At 45.8% G+C, this 17,111-nt stretch overlaps 1 protein-coding gene across 1 annotated transcript in view; it reads left to right on the top strand.

The window, feature by feature from the left end:
• LOC149451809 (uncharacterized) overlaps positions 1-17,111 on the top strand; it is a 187,251-nt gene that overhangs the window by 167,699 nt on the left and 2,441 nt on the right. The window contains exons 8-9 of the mRNA XM_089690168.1: positions 2,604-2,745; positions 5,556-6,507. Coding sequence (XP_089546294.1) covers positions 2,604-2,745; positions 5,556-6,507 — 1,094 coding nt within the window. The remainder of the gene's footprint in view (positions 1-2,603; positions 2,746-5,555; positions 6,508-17,111) is intronic.

The raw sequence follows: 17,111 nt of genomic DNA, 5'->3' as shown, positions 1-17,111 counted from the left end.
GTGGCAAACATTGGCTGTCAGGATGTAGGCGGGGCAGCGTGACGAACTCCTCTCCTCTCACAGTCCGCCCTGAAGACCAGAACTGCGCGGGAACACGGCGAGAGGAACGCGCGGAGTACAGGTAAGTGAATTGACACAATATGGGAATGAATTACTATAGGGGGGATGAATTACTATATGGGGGATGAATTACTGTAGGGGGGATGAATTACTATAGGGGGGATGAATTACTATATGGGGGATGAATTACTATAGGGGGGATGAATTACTATGGGGGATGAATTACTATAGGGGGGATGAATTACTATAGGGGGGATGAATTACTATGGGGGATGAATTACTATATGGGGGATGTATTTTCAGTTTTAAAAATGTGGCTCTCAAAATAAATTTTAATCGTGGTTTTGGCGAGATTTGGCTCAGTTGAAAAAAAAGGTTGCCCACCACTGACCTAGAGGGTGGAGATAGGATTTAAGATTTGACATGTTGGATATCTATTTACTTACTGCCACCTCGTCTTTTATATTTTACAAAAAAATTGGATAATTTATTGCTTTTTGTGCCCTAAAATTAACTCAAGTGTATGTTTTACTGAAATGTTGTGATAATATCGTGTGACTTAAAAAATTGGAACTACGCTATTTTATTCTCTAGGATCTCTGATTTCATATATCATGTTTGGGGGGTTTGTGTCATCTTCAGGCCTAAATCAATTTTTAAATGTGTGCAAATGATGCAAAAAAGGCTCTGGCAGCGAAATGGATAAAGGATAAGTCAGACACTCCCCTTTCCTGACAAGCAGCCAATCGGTGCTCATTACACTGCAAGGTCTCTCCCTTCCCTGCTAGTCCCCGGGGGTGGTGCTGGAGACAGATAGGCAGGGAGGAAGGAGGAGATAAACAGCGCAATGTTACAAATATTAAATGTTTTGTTTTTAAACGCTTCGACATTCCTTAAAGCAGATTTAAATACAGTTTTGGTTCAAATTTATGTTTTTTTATTAGGACAAGTAGATTGGGACACCGATTTAGTCCCTGGACAAGTAGTTTTTAAATATTTCCACACCCCTGAAGCTTTCATCCTACATAGTTGAAGGGGTCCTGTGTAGGCAAATTATACCTCAGCCTGAAGTGGGGCTATAATAAAATTGAGACCTGACCAGAGAGGTGAGGAGGATTCTGGGAATGTCATTTGATTTTACTATTTGTGTTCAGATGTAGAGTTTTCCTCCTGTGAAGTCTGGAGATCATATGACATCACATTGCCTCCACCTCCCTCCCTGATAGAAGAGAGAAAGAAGAAGAAGATTCTAGAAGTCACCAGAGAGATCACTGAGCTGCTGACAGGAGAGGTGAGCGGTGCCGGGAATTCTGGGACATTCTCCAGTAACAGACAAGGGATGTGTCTGGATGGTGACTGTATCATTGTGTGTGTCAGGTTCCTATAAGGTGTCAGGGTGTCACTGTCTATTTCTCCATGGAGGAGTGGGAGTATTTAGAAGGACACAAGGATCTCTACAAGGACGTCATGATGGACAATCAGCCGCCCCTCACATCACCGGGTAAGAGGAGACTTTATTGTAAAGGAGAGAGCAGTACGGAGGATCCACCTAGATCCCCCATCATCTGATAAACACATAGAAACAATGGATTCAGTCAGTGTGTGTGTTTCCTACAGATGGATCCAGTCATGGGAACCCACCAGAGAGATGTCCCCGTCCTCTGTATTCCCGAGATTCCACACAGGAAGGTCACACCATCCCTCACCATCATCAGGTAGATGGATCCAGTAATGGGAACCCACCAGAGAGATGTCCCCGTCCTCTGTATTCCTGGGATTCCACACAGGAAGATCACACCATCCCTCACAATCATCAGGTCGGTGATTGACAATTATTGGTAGTTGTGATTTATACACAGTATGTTTGTTACAATGAATGTTTTATTATATCTTTCAGAGTGGAATCCTCGGGGATTATAATATTGTTGTTAAAGAAGAGTATAAAGAGGAGGATGAGGCGTATGGAGTGATGGAGGAGTTTCCAGAAGGGCACAAGGAAATGATGGAGTCACATAATACCAGGAACCCACCAGAGAGATGTCCTCGTCCTCTGTATTCCCGGGATTCCACACAGGAAGGTCACACCATCCCTCACCATCATCAGGTAGATGAGGAACAATCACTGATAGTATCATTAGGATCTGTACATTATCTGCATTGTTACCATTGATGTCATTTTTATTATATATTCAGAGTGGAAACCTGAGAGATCCTAAAGTTGAGGTTAAAGAAGAGATAAAAGAGGAGGAGGATGAGGATGGGGTGATGGAGGAATCAGAGTTTCTAAAAGGACACAGAGATCTGTACCAGGACACCATGGTGGAGTCATCCAGCTACAGAAACCCACCAGAGAGATGTCCCCGTCCTCTGTATTCCCGGGATTCCACACAGGAAGGTCACACCATTCCTCACAGTTACAAGGTTGGTGGAATGGAGTATGTGGAACATGGATTCAAAGAGATGTCTGTTTTTTTTTTATGTGATGTCACAATATTAATTCATATATTTTACAGATGTTATTGTTGATCCTTCTCTTGGTTTAGGGTGAAGATCTGATAGATATAAAAGTTGAGGTTAAATCAGAAGAAGAAGAGGCGTATGTGAGGGATGATCAGCAGTCTATGGAGGAGGATGGAATAACGGGGACATTTATAGAGGAGGACACTCCTACAGAGATCAGCACAGGTGGGTCATGAACACTAAATTCATTCCTCCACCCATACTGCTCACTGCTAGCCGGGCATCGCACCCAAGACTAGACGAGACTAGCTTAGATGCCGAACTGGAATTCTTCATTGTATAGGTGTTTATACAATCCAGAAATAGGGGCAGCCCCCACATGAACAATAAAACGAACATTACACAATGAGATAAACATCCCACAACGATTAGGTAAGAACAATAGTACAGCTAACAGTGATCTAATTAACAGTAGGCTAATCAACAACCAAGCCCCCAGCAATCGGGGAGCCTACCGCAGACAGCCTGGCAGCAAACCCACCCCTGAACACACAAAGTCCCTTACACATGCTGTCTTTTCAGTGTTGGCTTTCACTTGTATAATCTGTACATCATAAGACAAAACTCATACAATTTCCCAACAGTCTGACGAGTGGAATTAATTTATCTCCATAGATATCTTGAGGGAGATTGTTGATAAATATTTCTGTCCCAAATAGAGGAGCTTCTCCAACCCAGTCTGCATGAGGGCCACCGTATTCCCTCTGACCAGTAGCCTGTACAAGATTAATATTACATTTTTATATCCATTTCAGAAGGGAAGATTTATTGTCTTTATGCAGAGAATTAAGCCAGAGCTTTGCTCTCAGCGTTCATCACGTTGTTGTCCATCATTGGAGAATGATCTGCTCTCTCCATGGACCATAATCAGTGGGCAGAAGGCTAGCCCCTAGTTCCCTCCAAATGTCCCTGACCTGGTTGGGTCTGTCACATGGGGACTGGGTGATATCAGCCTGTAATCCCCTGGTCACTTGCCTGAGCTGTGTTCCCCGTCCTGTATTCCTGGATTTGCCGAGCGCCATTTGCTGTCATGCCGAGCGCCATTACAGAAGCCGGGAAGACAGCGCGCTGCTGGATCGAGGAACAGGTAAGATCGAACAAAAACTCTGCGGAAGTAAGAGCGGGTACCTGTCAAATTCAGGTACCCGCTCCCCACCTCCCCAAAGGTCAGCAGTCATCTGTACTGTCCGCAGTCTCTGGTCATCCCTGTGCTGTCCGCAGTCTCTGGTCATCCCTGTACTATGTCCGCAGTCTCTGGTCATCCCCTGTGCTGTCCGCAGTCTCTGGTCATCCCTGTACTATGTCCTCAGTCTCTGGTCATCCCCTGTGCTGTCCGCAGTCTCTGGTCATCCCCTGTGCTGTCCGCAGTCTCTGGTCATCTCCTGTGCTGTCCGCAGTCTCTGGTCATCCCTGTGCTGTCCGCAGTCTCTGGTCATCCCCTGTGCTGTCCGCAGTCTCTGGTCATCTCCTGTGCTGTCCGCAGTCTCTGGTCATCCCTGTGCTGTCCGCAGTCTCTGGTCATCTCCTGTGCTGTCCGCAGTCTCTGGTCATCTCCTGTACTGTGTCCGCAGTCTCTGGTCATCTCCTGTACTGTGTCCGCAGTCTCTGGTCATCTCCTGTACTGTGTCCGCAGTCTCTGGTCATCTCCTGTACTGTGTCCGCAGTCTCTGGTCATCTCCTGTACTGTGTCCGCAGTCTCTGGTCATCTCCTGTACTGTGTCCGCAGTCTCTGGTCATCTCCTGCACTGTGTCCGCAGTCTCTGGTCATCTCCTGTACTGTGTCCGCAGTCTCTGGTCATCTGTACTATGTCCGCAGTCTCTGGTCATCTCCTGTACTGTGTCCGCAGTCTCTGGTCATCCCTGTACTATGTCCGCAGTCTCTGGTCATCTCCTGTACTGTGTCCGCAGTCTCTGGTCATCTCCTGTACTGTGTCCGCAGTCTCTGGTCATCTCCTGTACTGTGTCCGCAGTCTCTGGTCATCTCCTGTACTGTGTCTGCAGTCCATTAGTTCAGAATTGTTTTTTTCCTGTTTTCTGCCTCTAAAACCTAGGTGCGTCTTTGTAAGGGGAAGAAAGTGTTGTGGTGAATATATGGTTTTAATTATGTGTTTTTGTGTGAGTGTTTGTCTGTTTTGGCAGGTCACTGCGTGGTGTGGCTCTCTGACTTTCACAGTTTAAAATTTTGGCTCTTTGTGTCTAACTTGTTCGCCACCCCTGCTCTATGGTGTACATTCCATACTCCTGACCCCAGCACTATATACTCTATGCTGTACATTACATACTCCTGACCCCTGCACTATATACTCCATGTTGTACATTCCATAGTCCTGACTTCTGCTCTCCCCCTCCCCCCCCCCCACCACTGCTATATATATACACATAATATGGATTCTCTTTTGTTACACCATTTCCTACCAGCTGGACATTTTCTATCGGATGATGTGATTGGAGCACAGACTTTTACATGGTGATAATAATGTGATAACATCCTCCAACTTTGGACCCTTAAACAGAAAGTGATAATGAGGGAGGAGTCAATACCCCAATGATGGTGGTCTTCAGGATCAGTCCAGTCTTCATCTTGGTTGTTCTCCCCCCATCCTCACTCTCTGACCTGTGGTGGGGCTCAGCCCCGCTGTTCTTCATGACTAAATCATGGACTAAATAAGGAAGTGCAGTACTTCTTGTGTTGGGAAGATGGCGATGAGTGATAGAGGGGGTGGGGACCCTTGTCCTATAATCCCCTCTTCACTGTCCCTCCCATAAAAGACAGTTCTGGTTGTTTCCTCACTCTCTGACTAAGGTCCATGAATAAAGAAATGACCTGGTAGGAGATCAGAGGAGCCATTTCCTAGTTCCCTTGAGGGTGGAATTGTAAGCTCCTCAGAGACCAAGCTGCCTGATGTGGGCGGAGTCCTGGTTTGGGGGAACCAATCAGCTCCTGTCTAGTAATCCTCTTTGTCTTTGTGTTTTAGTCCATGGCCGGGAGATGAGGAAAACCTCCGAGGATTGTCTCACTTTGTCTCCAGACTGGAAAGTAGAAGATGAGGACATCACACAGTATAGTCCAGGAGAAAACCCGGCTCCCTCCAATGTCCATCCGGCACCACCCAGTGTAGATGGACCATCGGATTCCTCGTATCCTGAGGAACCTCAGACTGTGCGGGACCAGGCCGGCCTTCCAACAGAGAAGAGGTTTTACTGTACTGAGTGCGGGAAATGTTTCCATTTTAAATCAAGCTTAAATGAGCATAAAAGGTCTCACACGGGGGAGAAGCCGTATCCCTGTCCTGAGTGCGGGAAATGTTTTTCAAAGATGTCCAATCTCTGCAGACATCAGAAATCTCACTCAGGTGAGAAACCACATTCGGGTGCTAAGTCCATTCCTATCACACATCAGAGATCTCACCTGAGAGAAAAGCCATATCCCTGTCCTGAGTGTGGGAAATGTTTTGCAACTAAATCACATCTTGTTAAACATAAGAAGTATCACATAGGGGAGAAGCCATTTTCCTGTCCTGAGTGCGGGAAATGTTTTGTAACTAAATCACATCTTGTTAAACATCAGAGATCTCACACGGGGGAGAAGCCATTTTCCTGTCCTGAGTGCGGGAAATGTTTTTCAGACAAGTCCTCTTTTAACAGACATCAGAGATGGCACACGGGGGATAAGCCGTATTCCTGTCCCGAGTGTGAGAAATGTTTTGCACAAAAATCAGATCTTGACACACATCAGAGATCTCACACAGGGGAAAAGCCATATTCCTGTCCTGAGTGCGGGAAATGTTTTTCAGGGAAGTCCCATCTTTCCAGACATCAAAGACTGCACACGAACAAAAGGCCATATCCCTGTCCTGAGTGTGAGAAATGTTTTTCAAGGAAACCCCATCTTTACATGCATCAGAGATCTCACAAGGGGGAGAAGCCGTATTCCTGTCTTAAGCTAGGGAATTGTTAGTCTCTGAAGTCCTGTCTTCCTGTACATCGGGGTCCCACACAACCCTGGAGGTGTATTATTGCCTTGAGTGCGGGAAATGTCTTCTAGATGAATGTTGCTGGACATCCCAGCTCTCATGTGGGGAAGAAGCACACCCTGATATACACCTCAGATATACTCCATGGCTGATCTTCATCATGGAAGAAACCGTTCATAAGGAGATCAGAGGTCCCCAAAGACATGGATGAAGGGTGGGACCGGGTTGGCCATTGATAGCAAGAGAAGAATAAAAATGGAGTCATCACCTTTCATTGGCTGAGTACGTTTGTGGTGGGAGATTTCACAAACGCTTCGAGGTTTGTTTTGGAAAAAAAAAAAAATTGCTGATAGAATGTGACAAGGCTTCACAAAGCCATGATGAATATTGTCCGTATTTTCTTTCATACAGTGATTTCCTATGATCATCGGCTCCATCTAGTGGCCATAATGTAGAACTGCAGTATTAATCACGAACTATGGTCACTAGATCAAAGGAAATCGCTGTGTTCATTTAAATATGGCCATCCTTCCTCACAGCTGGGCAAATGCTTGCTCCATTCATGCAATATTTTTTGTTTTTAACTACTTGCCCTCCAGAGGATTCCCCCCTCCTTCCTGACCAGGCCATTGTTGGTGTTACGGCTCTGCGTTACTTTAACTGACAATTGCACGGTCATGCAACGCCGCACCCAAATGAAATTTATGTAATTGTTCCCCACAAATAGATTTTTTTTTTCAGTGGTATTTGATCACCTTTGCGTCTTTTATTTTTTTTTGTGCTATAAACAAACAAAAAATATATATTTTGACTTTTTGCTATAAAACATATCAAATAAAAACATTTAAAAAAATCTATTTTTTTTTTCATAAATTTAGGCCAAAATGTATTCTGCTCCGTGTGTTTACTAAAAAAAAAAAATCCCAATACGTGTAAATTAATTGGTTTACGTGAAAGTTATGGCGTCTGCAAATGGCGGTATATATTGCTGTGGTTACTTCCTGGTTTCCATGCCTAGGCAAATGATGTCATACACCCCAGGAGACTTTAGGAAGGCAGGGTTCTCAGCTCAGCCAACAACAGGTGGACTCCAGGAAGTAAATGATACGTGAATCCATCTGCCCTTACTCAAGATGGCCACTGCCAGAAATGCCAGGAGGTGTTTTTCAAACTGATTTCTCAGTAAAATAAATCATGGAGACATGGATGGATTTCCATGTCTCCTGGTTTTCATGCCTAGGCAAATGATGTCATACACCCCAGGAGATTTTAGGAAGGGAGGGTTCTCAGCTCAGCCAACGACAGGTGGATTCCAGGAAGTAAATGATACATGAATCATCTGCCCTTACTCAAGATGGGCACGGCCAGAAATGCCAGGAGGTGTTTTTCAAACTGATTTCTCAGTAAAATAAATCATGGAGACATGGATGGATTTCCATGTCTCCTGGTTTCCATGTCTAGGCAAATGATGTCATACACCCCAGGAGACTTTAGGAAAGGAGGGAGGGTTCTCAGCTCAAGCAACACCTGAGCCAAAGACAGGTGGATTCCAGGAAGTAAATGATACATGAATCATCTGCCCTTACTCAAGATGGGCACTGCCAGGAGGTGTTTTTCAAACTGATTTCTCAGTAAAATAAATCATGGATGGATGGGGGAGTTTGTTTTGAATATTAAACTTGAATGATATAACATTTTCGGTTTGTGGTGCTCAGATGCAGAGCTGTTCCACTTTAAGGAAATTGTAGAAATTAGACCTATATACTGTGCTTCAAATGAGGAGAGTGACAGAGAAGGAGGAGAGTGAAGAACCTGAAAGGTGCTCTGTGGGGACCTCCCTTCCAACCACTGGGTTTTGGGGGAGTGAGTCCAGAGAAGGCCACCATGGGAGAGGAAAGCAGGAGAAGCAGTGTCGGATTCTTGAAGCCTGGTTTCAGTAACAGCATGTAGATTTAAAATAGTGGACAGAGTTGAGTTTTTTTGCAGACAGAGTGGGTGTTCCAAAGGGTGCAGTAGAAGGGGAGGCTGGTTTTGGGAAGAATAGAAAAGGAAACTAAATTGTGTGGCTTTTGGCTGTTACCAGAGGGTTCAGGGTGATGGACACATTGGGTACAGTTGATGGAGGCCCAGGGTTTGGGGACATATCTCCAGAAGTCAGGAGGAGCCTGGGCTTGACACCTGGGTGGGCAAGCTGAGCATTTGCTTGACAGCTGAGTGGGCCAGCTTGGAATGGGCAGGACAGTTAGATGGGCTTTCTGGGTCTGAGTATAAGAGCTGGGTGGGCTAGCTTGGAATGGGCAAGACAGTTCACATAGTGAACTCGGTGTACAGCTATTCCCCCTGAGGTCATCACAGAGGACAAGGGGGCACTCTTTACGTCTGGAGGAAAAGAAATTTAATCTCCAAACATGGAAAGGTTTCTTCACAGTGAGAGCTGTGAAAATGTGGAATAGACTCCCTCAAGAGTTGGTTCTGGCCAGCTCAGTGGATCGCTTTAAAAAAGTCCATGATTCTTTCTTAGATACACAGAATATAACCGGATATAACATTTATAGGTAAAGTTGATCCAGGGAATATCTGATTGCCTCTCGGGGGATCAGGAAGGAATTTTTTCCCAGCAGGAGCAAATTGGATCTGGCTTTGCTGGGTGTTTTGCCTTCCTCTGGATCAACTGTGGGTGTAGGATTATAAGTTTTTTTTTTTTTTTAATGGTGGAACTGGACTTTTGTCTTTTTTTTTCAACCAGACTATGTTAGTATTCCTCCCATTAGAACCAAGGATGAGGCATTGTTTACTTCCCCTGATGCCAGAGCATTGTCTACCCCCACTGGCCACAGTCCAGCCCTCTTAAAACCTAAAAGGACAGTAAACTGGCCCTTTGTAACAGTTAGATGGGCTTTCTGGGTCTAAGCATGACAGCAGGGTGGGATAGCTGAGCCTGGGCTTACCAGCTGAGTAGGGTTGCTGGGTTCAGCTTGACAACTAGGTGGGCTAGTTTGGTCTGTGCTTGACAGCTTGGTCAGCTACCCGGGGCTTGACTTGATAGCTTTGTGGAGTAAATAAACCTAGGCCTGAGAACTGTGTGGGATAGCTTGGGTCTGGTCTTGGTAGAGGAGTGGGGTAGCTGAACCTGAGCATTGCATTACGGCTGGTTGGACATCCTACGCTGAGTGGCTCTGACTGTGGGCCATTAATAAGTGACAGTTGGAATCTTTCTCCACATACTGGAGAACAGGCAAAGAAGGGAGCTAGAGAAGAAATTAGTAGATAGGACTATGAACCACGGAGGACATTTTTGTCTTGCTCAGCCACTGGTCAACCCCTTCTCCTGAACCACTGCCAATGTGGAGCCACATTCCTAGGAAAGGTCCAGAGTGCTTCCATTGTGCACGGAAATGGACATTCTTCTCTCAGAAGAAAAGCAATCTAGAAGCAGATCCATATGCACAGATGACTCCTTAGGAGCCTTCTCTCGGCACAAATCATCTTGTAAATGATGTAACTCTTTGAGGCAGCTCCAGTTGAATTGCCATTTGTAATTGACATGCTGCACAGCATAATTCTATTATTTATTCCAGGCGTTTGAAGAGTGCAGTCAATTTACTCTTCACATACTCCACACCAGTTTTTCTCAACCTTTTTTCAGTCAAGGCACCCTTTAAAATTCTGCGCAATCTCAAGGCACCCTTTAAACTTCTGCGCAATCTCAAGGCACCCTTTAAAATTCTGCGCAATCTCAAGGCACCCCATTCTAAAGTGTAAAAAAACTATTCTACATCCATCCGGTACACCCAACGTTAGAGGTGATTTATTCTTCCAAAGCAAATGCACCTTTGCACACTGGTACTTGTAGCAATTGTATATACAGATATTGACGCGGACATCCATGTTGCTAAAGAGCCTCCATCTTGTGTCATTCTCACTTCAAATCAGTCCCCTCCTCCCTTCCTGTTGAATGGCATATGGTCTGGTGTGGCTGAAGTCAGGAGTGCATCAGGCACAGCTGGACACACTTCATGGTTGTAAACCCAATTAGCTGATTCCAGTGTGTTTGGCAGACTCTTGCTTGGAGCTGATCGTAAAGCTATAAACCCGTCAGTCACTGGACTTGAAAGCATTCCGGAATAGCAGTAAAACCTTACATCCCATTTGGAAACCACTTTTCATATAATTTCATAACTTCTCGCAGGAAATACATACAATGAAACAAAACATATATTCAGACAGGTCAGTTTAATGCGAGTCACCAGATACCTTACATCCCTAGATTACGTCTACCCGAGAGTAGAAAGCGATATCTCCTTAACCGTCCCAAGCAAATATGTCATATTTGGTGTCTGGACGTTCAGATTATCATTCTGCATATTATCCTACCAGTGGATAGGATGCTACATGTACCTATGGAAGGTGATTGACCATGATATAACTTTTTGGTACTAGCCTGGGTCTCCGCCTACACCCCCCCCCCCATATGAGGTAATTGACCCTTGGCTTCAGAGACACCCCCTGCCCCCTGCTGGGGGACTAGAGAAGAGGCTGTCAGGCCCAAGAGAAGTAAGATGAAGAGACTCTCCCTTGTAACATCAGGAAGCAACTTTGGGAGAAAAGGCACCTTTTTGTACAGACACGTGAACGCTGCTTAAACCAGGACTTCTGGCAAGTACTCTGTTTCTGTTATCTCTCTGCTCTCTGTTATTTCTCTTTGTATTTATATATATATATATATATATATATATATATTGGCTACATCGTTTTCTGTAAATATTTTTATTTCACCAGTTTGACCTTTTCATCAATAAATCCTAATTTCTGAAAAGTGTTGAACTGTTTCTAAAGCTCTTTAATGCAACCTAAGAATCCCTGTCTCTGAAGAGTGCTACTGTGTGTTTTAATCTTCTGCATACATCTGCCTGCGGTGACAGTGTGTATACAGACTCTTATTCAAACATCATAGTGTTACTGCTAATATTGGTGAGTTTCCTTCTTCTCCGTACAAAAAGGTGGTGGTGGCAGTGTGAAAGGTTAATTGCATAATTAACCTGACCCAGTAACAATCGCTGTCAGGCTGCAGCACATAGATTGTGGTCCAGTGAGCTGGAAAATCTTTGTGCAGCGTGCAGCTGAGCATGGCATTGTTACGCACGTGACAGTGCGGTTTTAGATTGGCTAGTCCTTTGGTCACAAGTTGGCGAGAAGGGCTGGGGGTCTGATGCCATGCCCCTCACAGTACTGACTAGTTTTCCAGTGAGGCGCTCTCATTTTCTCTCCCTCACTTTGCTACTGTGACCCCAGTGCTGACGGAGTGGGCAGGGGCCAGCCAAACAAGGATGATGTGCATGCACCCGACATCCTGCTTATGATGTCATTGGTTGTTAGGATGCTGGCAGCTGGAAGGTCATAAAAATGCACAATGAAAACCTGTGGCTGATTCACCTGCTGGCTTGTATACATTTTTTGGGTATTTTGCCAAGGCACCCCTGAAGAAGCCTGAAGGCATCCCTGAAGAAGCTTGAAGGCATCTCAGGGTGCCTTGGCACCTTGGTTGAGAAAGGCTGCTCTACACTCGCATCAGTGCCTGCCCTCAAGGTGCTCACAATCTACAGTCCCCCTCTCGCATGAATATGCATAATAATGCCAATTTAGAAGATGGCTAACCTACCAGAATGTCTTTGGATTGTAGGAGGAAACCCGCCCAAGCACATAGGGGGTTATTTATTAAAACTGAAAAGTGCAAAATCTGCTGTGGCTCTGCCTAGAAACCAATCAGCTTCCATATTTTACTGCTAAAGCTTTATTGAACACTCTGAAGTTAGAAGATCATTGGCTTCCATGCACAGCTCCTCCAGATTCTGAGTGCTCCAGTTTTAGTAGATCCCCCCCATGCTGTCTTGGGTGGGTTTTGAACCAATAACCAGAATACTGAATGGTAAATGTGCTAATCACTAAGCTATGATGAGCTAGAAATATTTCATTTAGTGCTGTTACTGACCAGGTGGTAATTTTACTCAATAGTCTCTGGGTGATCCTGGGAGATTTACCGCAGTTGAAAGGGTACTCGGGAGAAAACTGTCAAAGCTGAGTGTCTCCCAAGCTTCCATGTATGCATTTTTAAGGATGTACAGTCCATTCACACCCAGCACAAGGCCGGGGTCACATTACCAGATGGTTCTCAAGGCTGCAGTTCCTCTGAGCTCCACAAGGTGGGGATCTCACTTCTACCCAGACAGGAAGTCTCTATAGAAGACACAGGAAGTGATGTCAGGTATAAATAGGAAATTCCAGGTGGGAGGAAGTAGAGAGGAGATGTTGCTGGTTATGGCAGCAGAGGAGGTAATAAGATGTTATTTACTATCCTGGGAGAAATGATTCTACGTAAAGAAACCTGACATGGCTGTAAGTACCATCTCTATGCTGATGACACACAAATCTATCTTTCTACCCCTCACCTCACCCCTTCAGTCTCCTCTCACATTACTAACCTACTAAGTGACATATCGGCATGGATGTCACTCCACTTCCTCAAACTCAATATTTCCAAAACTGAGCTCTTAGTATTCCCCCCAGCCCGTGCCCCCTCCCCTGACTTCACCTCCACAACATCTCCAAGATACGACCGTTCCCAACCTCGGAAACCACTAAGCAACTTATTCCCTCCCTGGTTATATCTCACCTTGACTATTGTAACTCCCTCCTCATTGGCTGACCTCATCGCAGGCTATCCCCTCTTCAGTCCATCATGAATGCTGCTGCCAGACTCATCCACCTTACTAACCGCTCTGTATCTGCCACCCCTCTCTGCCAATCCCTCCACTGACCTCCATTCAGTGTCCTCCACCCTTCTCTGACAATCCCTCCACTGGCCTCCATTCAGTGTCCTCCACCCCTCTCTGCCAATCCCTCCACTGGCCTCCATTCAGTGTCCTCCATCCCTCTCTGCCAATCCCTCCACTGGCCTCCATTCAGTGTCCCCATCCCTCTGCCAATCCCTCCACTAGCCTCCATTCAGTGTCCTCCACCCCTCTCTGCCAATCCCTCCACTGTTCTCCACCCCTCTCTGCCAATCACTCCACTGGTCTCCATTCAGTGTCCTCCACCCCTCTCTGCCAATCCCTCCACTGTCCTCCACCCCTCTCTGCCAATCCCTCCACTGTCCTCCACCCCTCTCTGCCAATCCCTCCACTGGCTTCCATTCAGTGTCCTCCACCCCTCTCTGCCAACCCCTCCACTGGCCTCCATTCAGTGTCCTCCACCCCTCTCTGCCAATCCCTCCACTGGCCTCCATTCAGTGTCCTCCACCCCTCTCTGCCAATCCCTCCACTGGCCTCCATTCAGTGTCCTCCACCCCTCTCTGCCAATCCTTCCACTGGCCTCCATTCAGTGTCCTCCACGCCTCTCTGCCAATCCCTCCACTGGCCTCCACTCAGTGTCCTCCACCCCTCTCTGCCAATCCCTCCACTGGCTTCCCATTGCCCAACAGCTAAAATTCAAAACATTAACAATAACGTATAAAGCCATTTATAACTCTGCCCCAAATTACATCACCAATCCTGTCTCCAAATATAACCCAAACCGTACTTTCTGCTCCTCCCACAACCACCTGTTCTCTAGCTCCCTTGTCTCCTCCTCCCATGCTTGTCTCCAGGACTTCTCCAGAGCCTCCCCCATTCTCTAGAACTCTCTACCCCAATCTATACGACTATCTCCTACTCTGCCCATTTTTAGGCGATCTCTGAAAACCTCTCTCTTCAGGGAAGCCTATCCTGTCCTCAGCTAATAATGGAATCTTCTACTCTTCCAACCAGTCCATCCCCCACAGTTACTACCTTTTGTACCGCCAGCCCCTCCCTCCTAGATTGTAAGCTCCAAGGAACAGGGCCCTCCTAACCCTCTTGTATTGAACTGTATTGTCTCCGTTATATTGTAAAGCGCTGAGCAAACTGTTGGCGCCACATAAATCCTGTATAATAATAATAATAAGAGCGCACCTCCCAATGTTCCTCCAACCAGAGTTTGAGAATCCTATGACATCACACCGACCTCGCAGCTTCATCTTGCAATGTCCCTCTATCCAGAGTCAGAGAATCCTATGACATCACACTGACCTCGCAGCCCCTCCTCCCAATGTCCCTCCAACCATCCTATGACATCACACTGACCTCACAGCTCCTCCTCCCAATGTTGCTCCTTCCAGCGTCAGAACATCCTATGACATCACACTGACCTCACAGCTCCTCCTCCCAATGTTGCTCCTTCCAGAGTCAGAAAATCCTATGACATCACACTGACCTCACAGCTCCTCCTCCCAATGTCCCTCAATCCAGAGTCAGAGAATCCTATGACATCACACTGACCTCACAGCTCCTCTTCACAACGTCCCTCCATCCGGCTCCTTTACCTTTTTTCCGATGTTCTTAAAATGTGGGCAGACCCTTAGTATCCTCACTGGCAAAGCAGGACTGTTATATATAAATCCTGTATAATAATAATAACAGGAGACAATACAGCAACAACACAGTTCGATACAAGAGGGTTAGGAGGGCCCTGATCCTGGGAGCTTACAATCTAAGAGGGAGGGGCTAGTGGTACAAAAGGTAATAACTGTGGGGGATGGAACTTGTTTGAGGAATAGAAGATTCTATTGTTAGCTGAGGGCAGAATATGCTGAAGAGATCACCTAAAAGTGGGCAGAGTAGGCGATAGTCATAGAGAGTTCTAGAGGATGGGGGAAGCTCTGGAGAAGTCCTGGAGATGAGCATGGGAGGAGGAGACAAGCGAGCTAGAGAGCAGGAAGTCGTGCAAAGAGTGGAGAGTACAGTTTGGGTGATATTTGGAGACAAGATTGGTGATATAATTTGGGGCAGAGTTGGTCCTGCATTGTATGTAATGATGTCAGAATGCCTGTGATCAGCTTTTAGCCTACATAGTTGGAGGGGTCCTGTGTAGGATAATTTTACATCAGCCAAAAGTGGGGCTATAATAAAATTGAGACCTGACCAAAGAGGTGAGGAGGATTCTGGGAATGTCATTTGATTTTACTATTCATGTTCATATCTAGAGTTTTCCTCCTGTGAAGTCTGGAGATCATATGACATCACATTGCCTCCACCTCCCTCCCTGATAGAAGAGAGAAAGAAGAAGAAGATTCTAGAAGTCACCAGAGAGATCACTGAGCTGCTGACAGGAGAGGTGAGCGGTGCCGGGAATTCTGGGACATTCTCCAGTAACAGACAAGGGATGTGTCTGGATGGTGACTGTATCATTGTGTGTGTCAGGTTCCTATAAGGTGTCAGGGTGTCACTGTCTATTTCTCCATGGAGGAGTGGGAGTATTTAGAAGGACACAAGGATCTCTACAAGGACATCATGATGGACAATCAGCCGCCCCTCACATCACCGGGTAAGAGGAGACTTTATTGTAAAGGAGAGAGCAGTACGGAGGATCCACCTAGATCCCCCATCATCTGATAAACACATAGAAACAATGGATTCAGTCAGTGTGTGTGTTTCCTACAGATGGATCCAGTCATGGGAACCCACCAGAGAGATGTCTCCATCCTCTGTATTCCCGGGATTCCACACAGGAAGGTCACACCATCCCTCACCATCATCAGGTAGATTGACAGCTATTTGTGGCTGTGATTTATACACAAGTATTACAATAAATGTTTTTATTTTTTATTCAGAATGGAAACTTTAGAGATTATAATATCGTTGTCAAGGAGGAATTTAAAGAAGAGGATAGGGAGTATGCAGTGATGGTGGGGTTTTCAGAAGGACACAAGGATATGATGGAGCCACCTAATACCATGATCCCACCAGAGAGATGTCCCCATCCTCTGTATTCCCAGGATTCCACACAGGAAGATCACACCATCCCTCACTGTTTCAAGGTTGGTGGGATGGAGCATGTGGAACATGGATACATGGAGATGATGTGGAGTTTTTTTTAATGTGATGTCACAATATTAAAGCTTATATTTTACAGATGATATTTTCTCTCACTCTCTTGGTTTAGGGTGAAGATCTGATAGATATAAAAGTTGAGGTTAAATCAGAAGAAGAAGAGGCGTATGTGAGGGATAATCAGCAGTCTATGGAGGAGGATGGAATAACGGGGACATTTATAGAGGAGGACACTCCTACAGAGATCAGCACAGGTGGGTCATGAACACTAAATCCATTCCTCCACCCATACTGCTCACTGATTGGTCCAGGGTAGGGTGGGGACTATAACCCAATGATGGTGGTCTTCAGGATCAGTCCAGTCTTCATCTTGGTTGTTCTCCCCCTATCCTCACTCTCTGACCTCTGGTGGGGCTCAGCCCTGCTGTTCTTCATGACCAAAACATGGACTAAATAAGGAAGTGCAGTACTTCTTGTGTTGGGAAGATGGTGATGAGTGATAGAGGGGGTGGGAACCCTCGTCCTATAATCCCATCATCACTGTCCCTCCTATAAAAGACAGTTCTGGTTGTTTCCTCACTCTCTGACTAAGGTCCATGAATAAAGAAATGACCTGGTAGGAGATCAGAGGAGCCATTTCCTAGTTCCCTTGAGG

Source organism: Staurois parvus, unplaced genomic scaffold (assembly GCF_062004578.1).
Source record: "Staurois parvus isolate SC_StPar_1 unplaced genomic scaffold, SC_StPar_1.0 ptg000519l, whole genome shotgun sequence".
Lineage (NCBI taxonomy): Eukaryota > Metazoa > Chordata > Amphibia > Anura > Ranidae > Staurois > Staurois parvus.
This window is presented reverse-complemented; position numbering and strand designations above follow the sequence as displayed.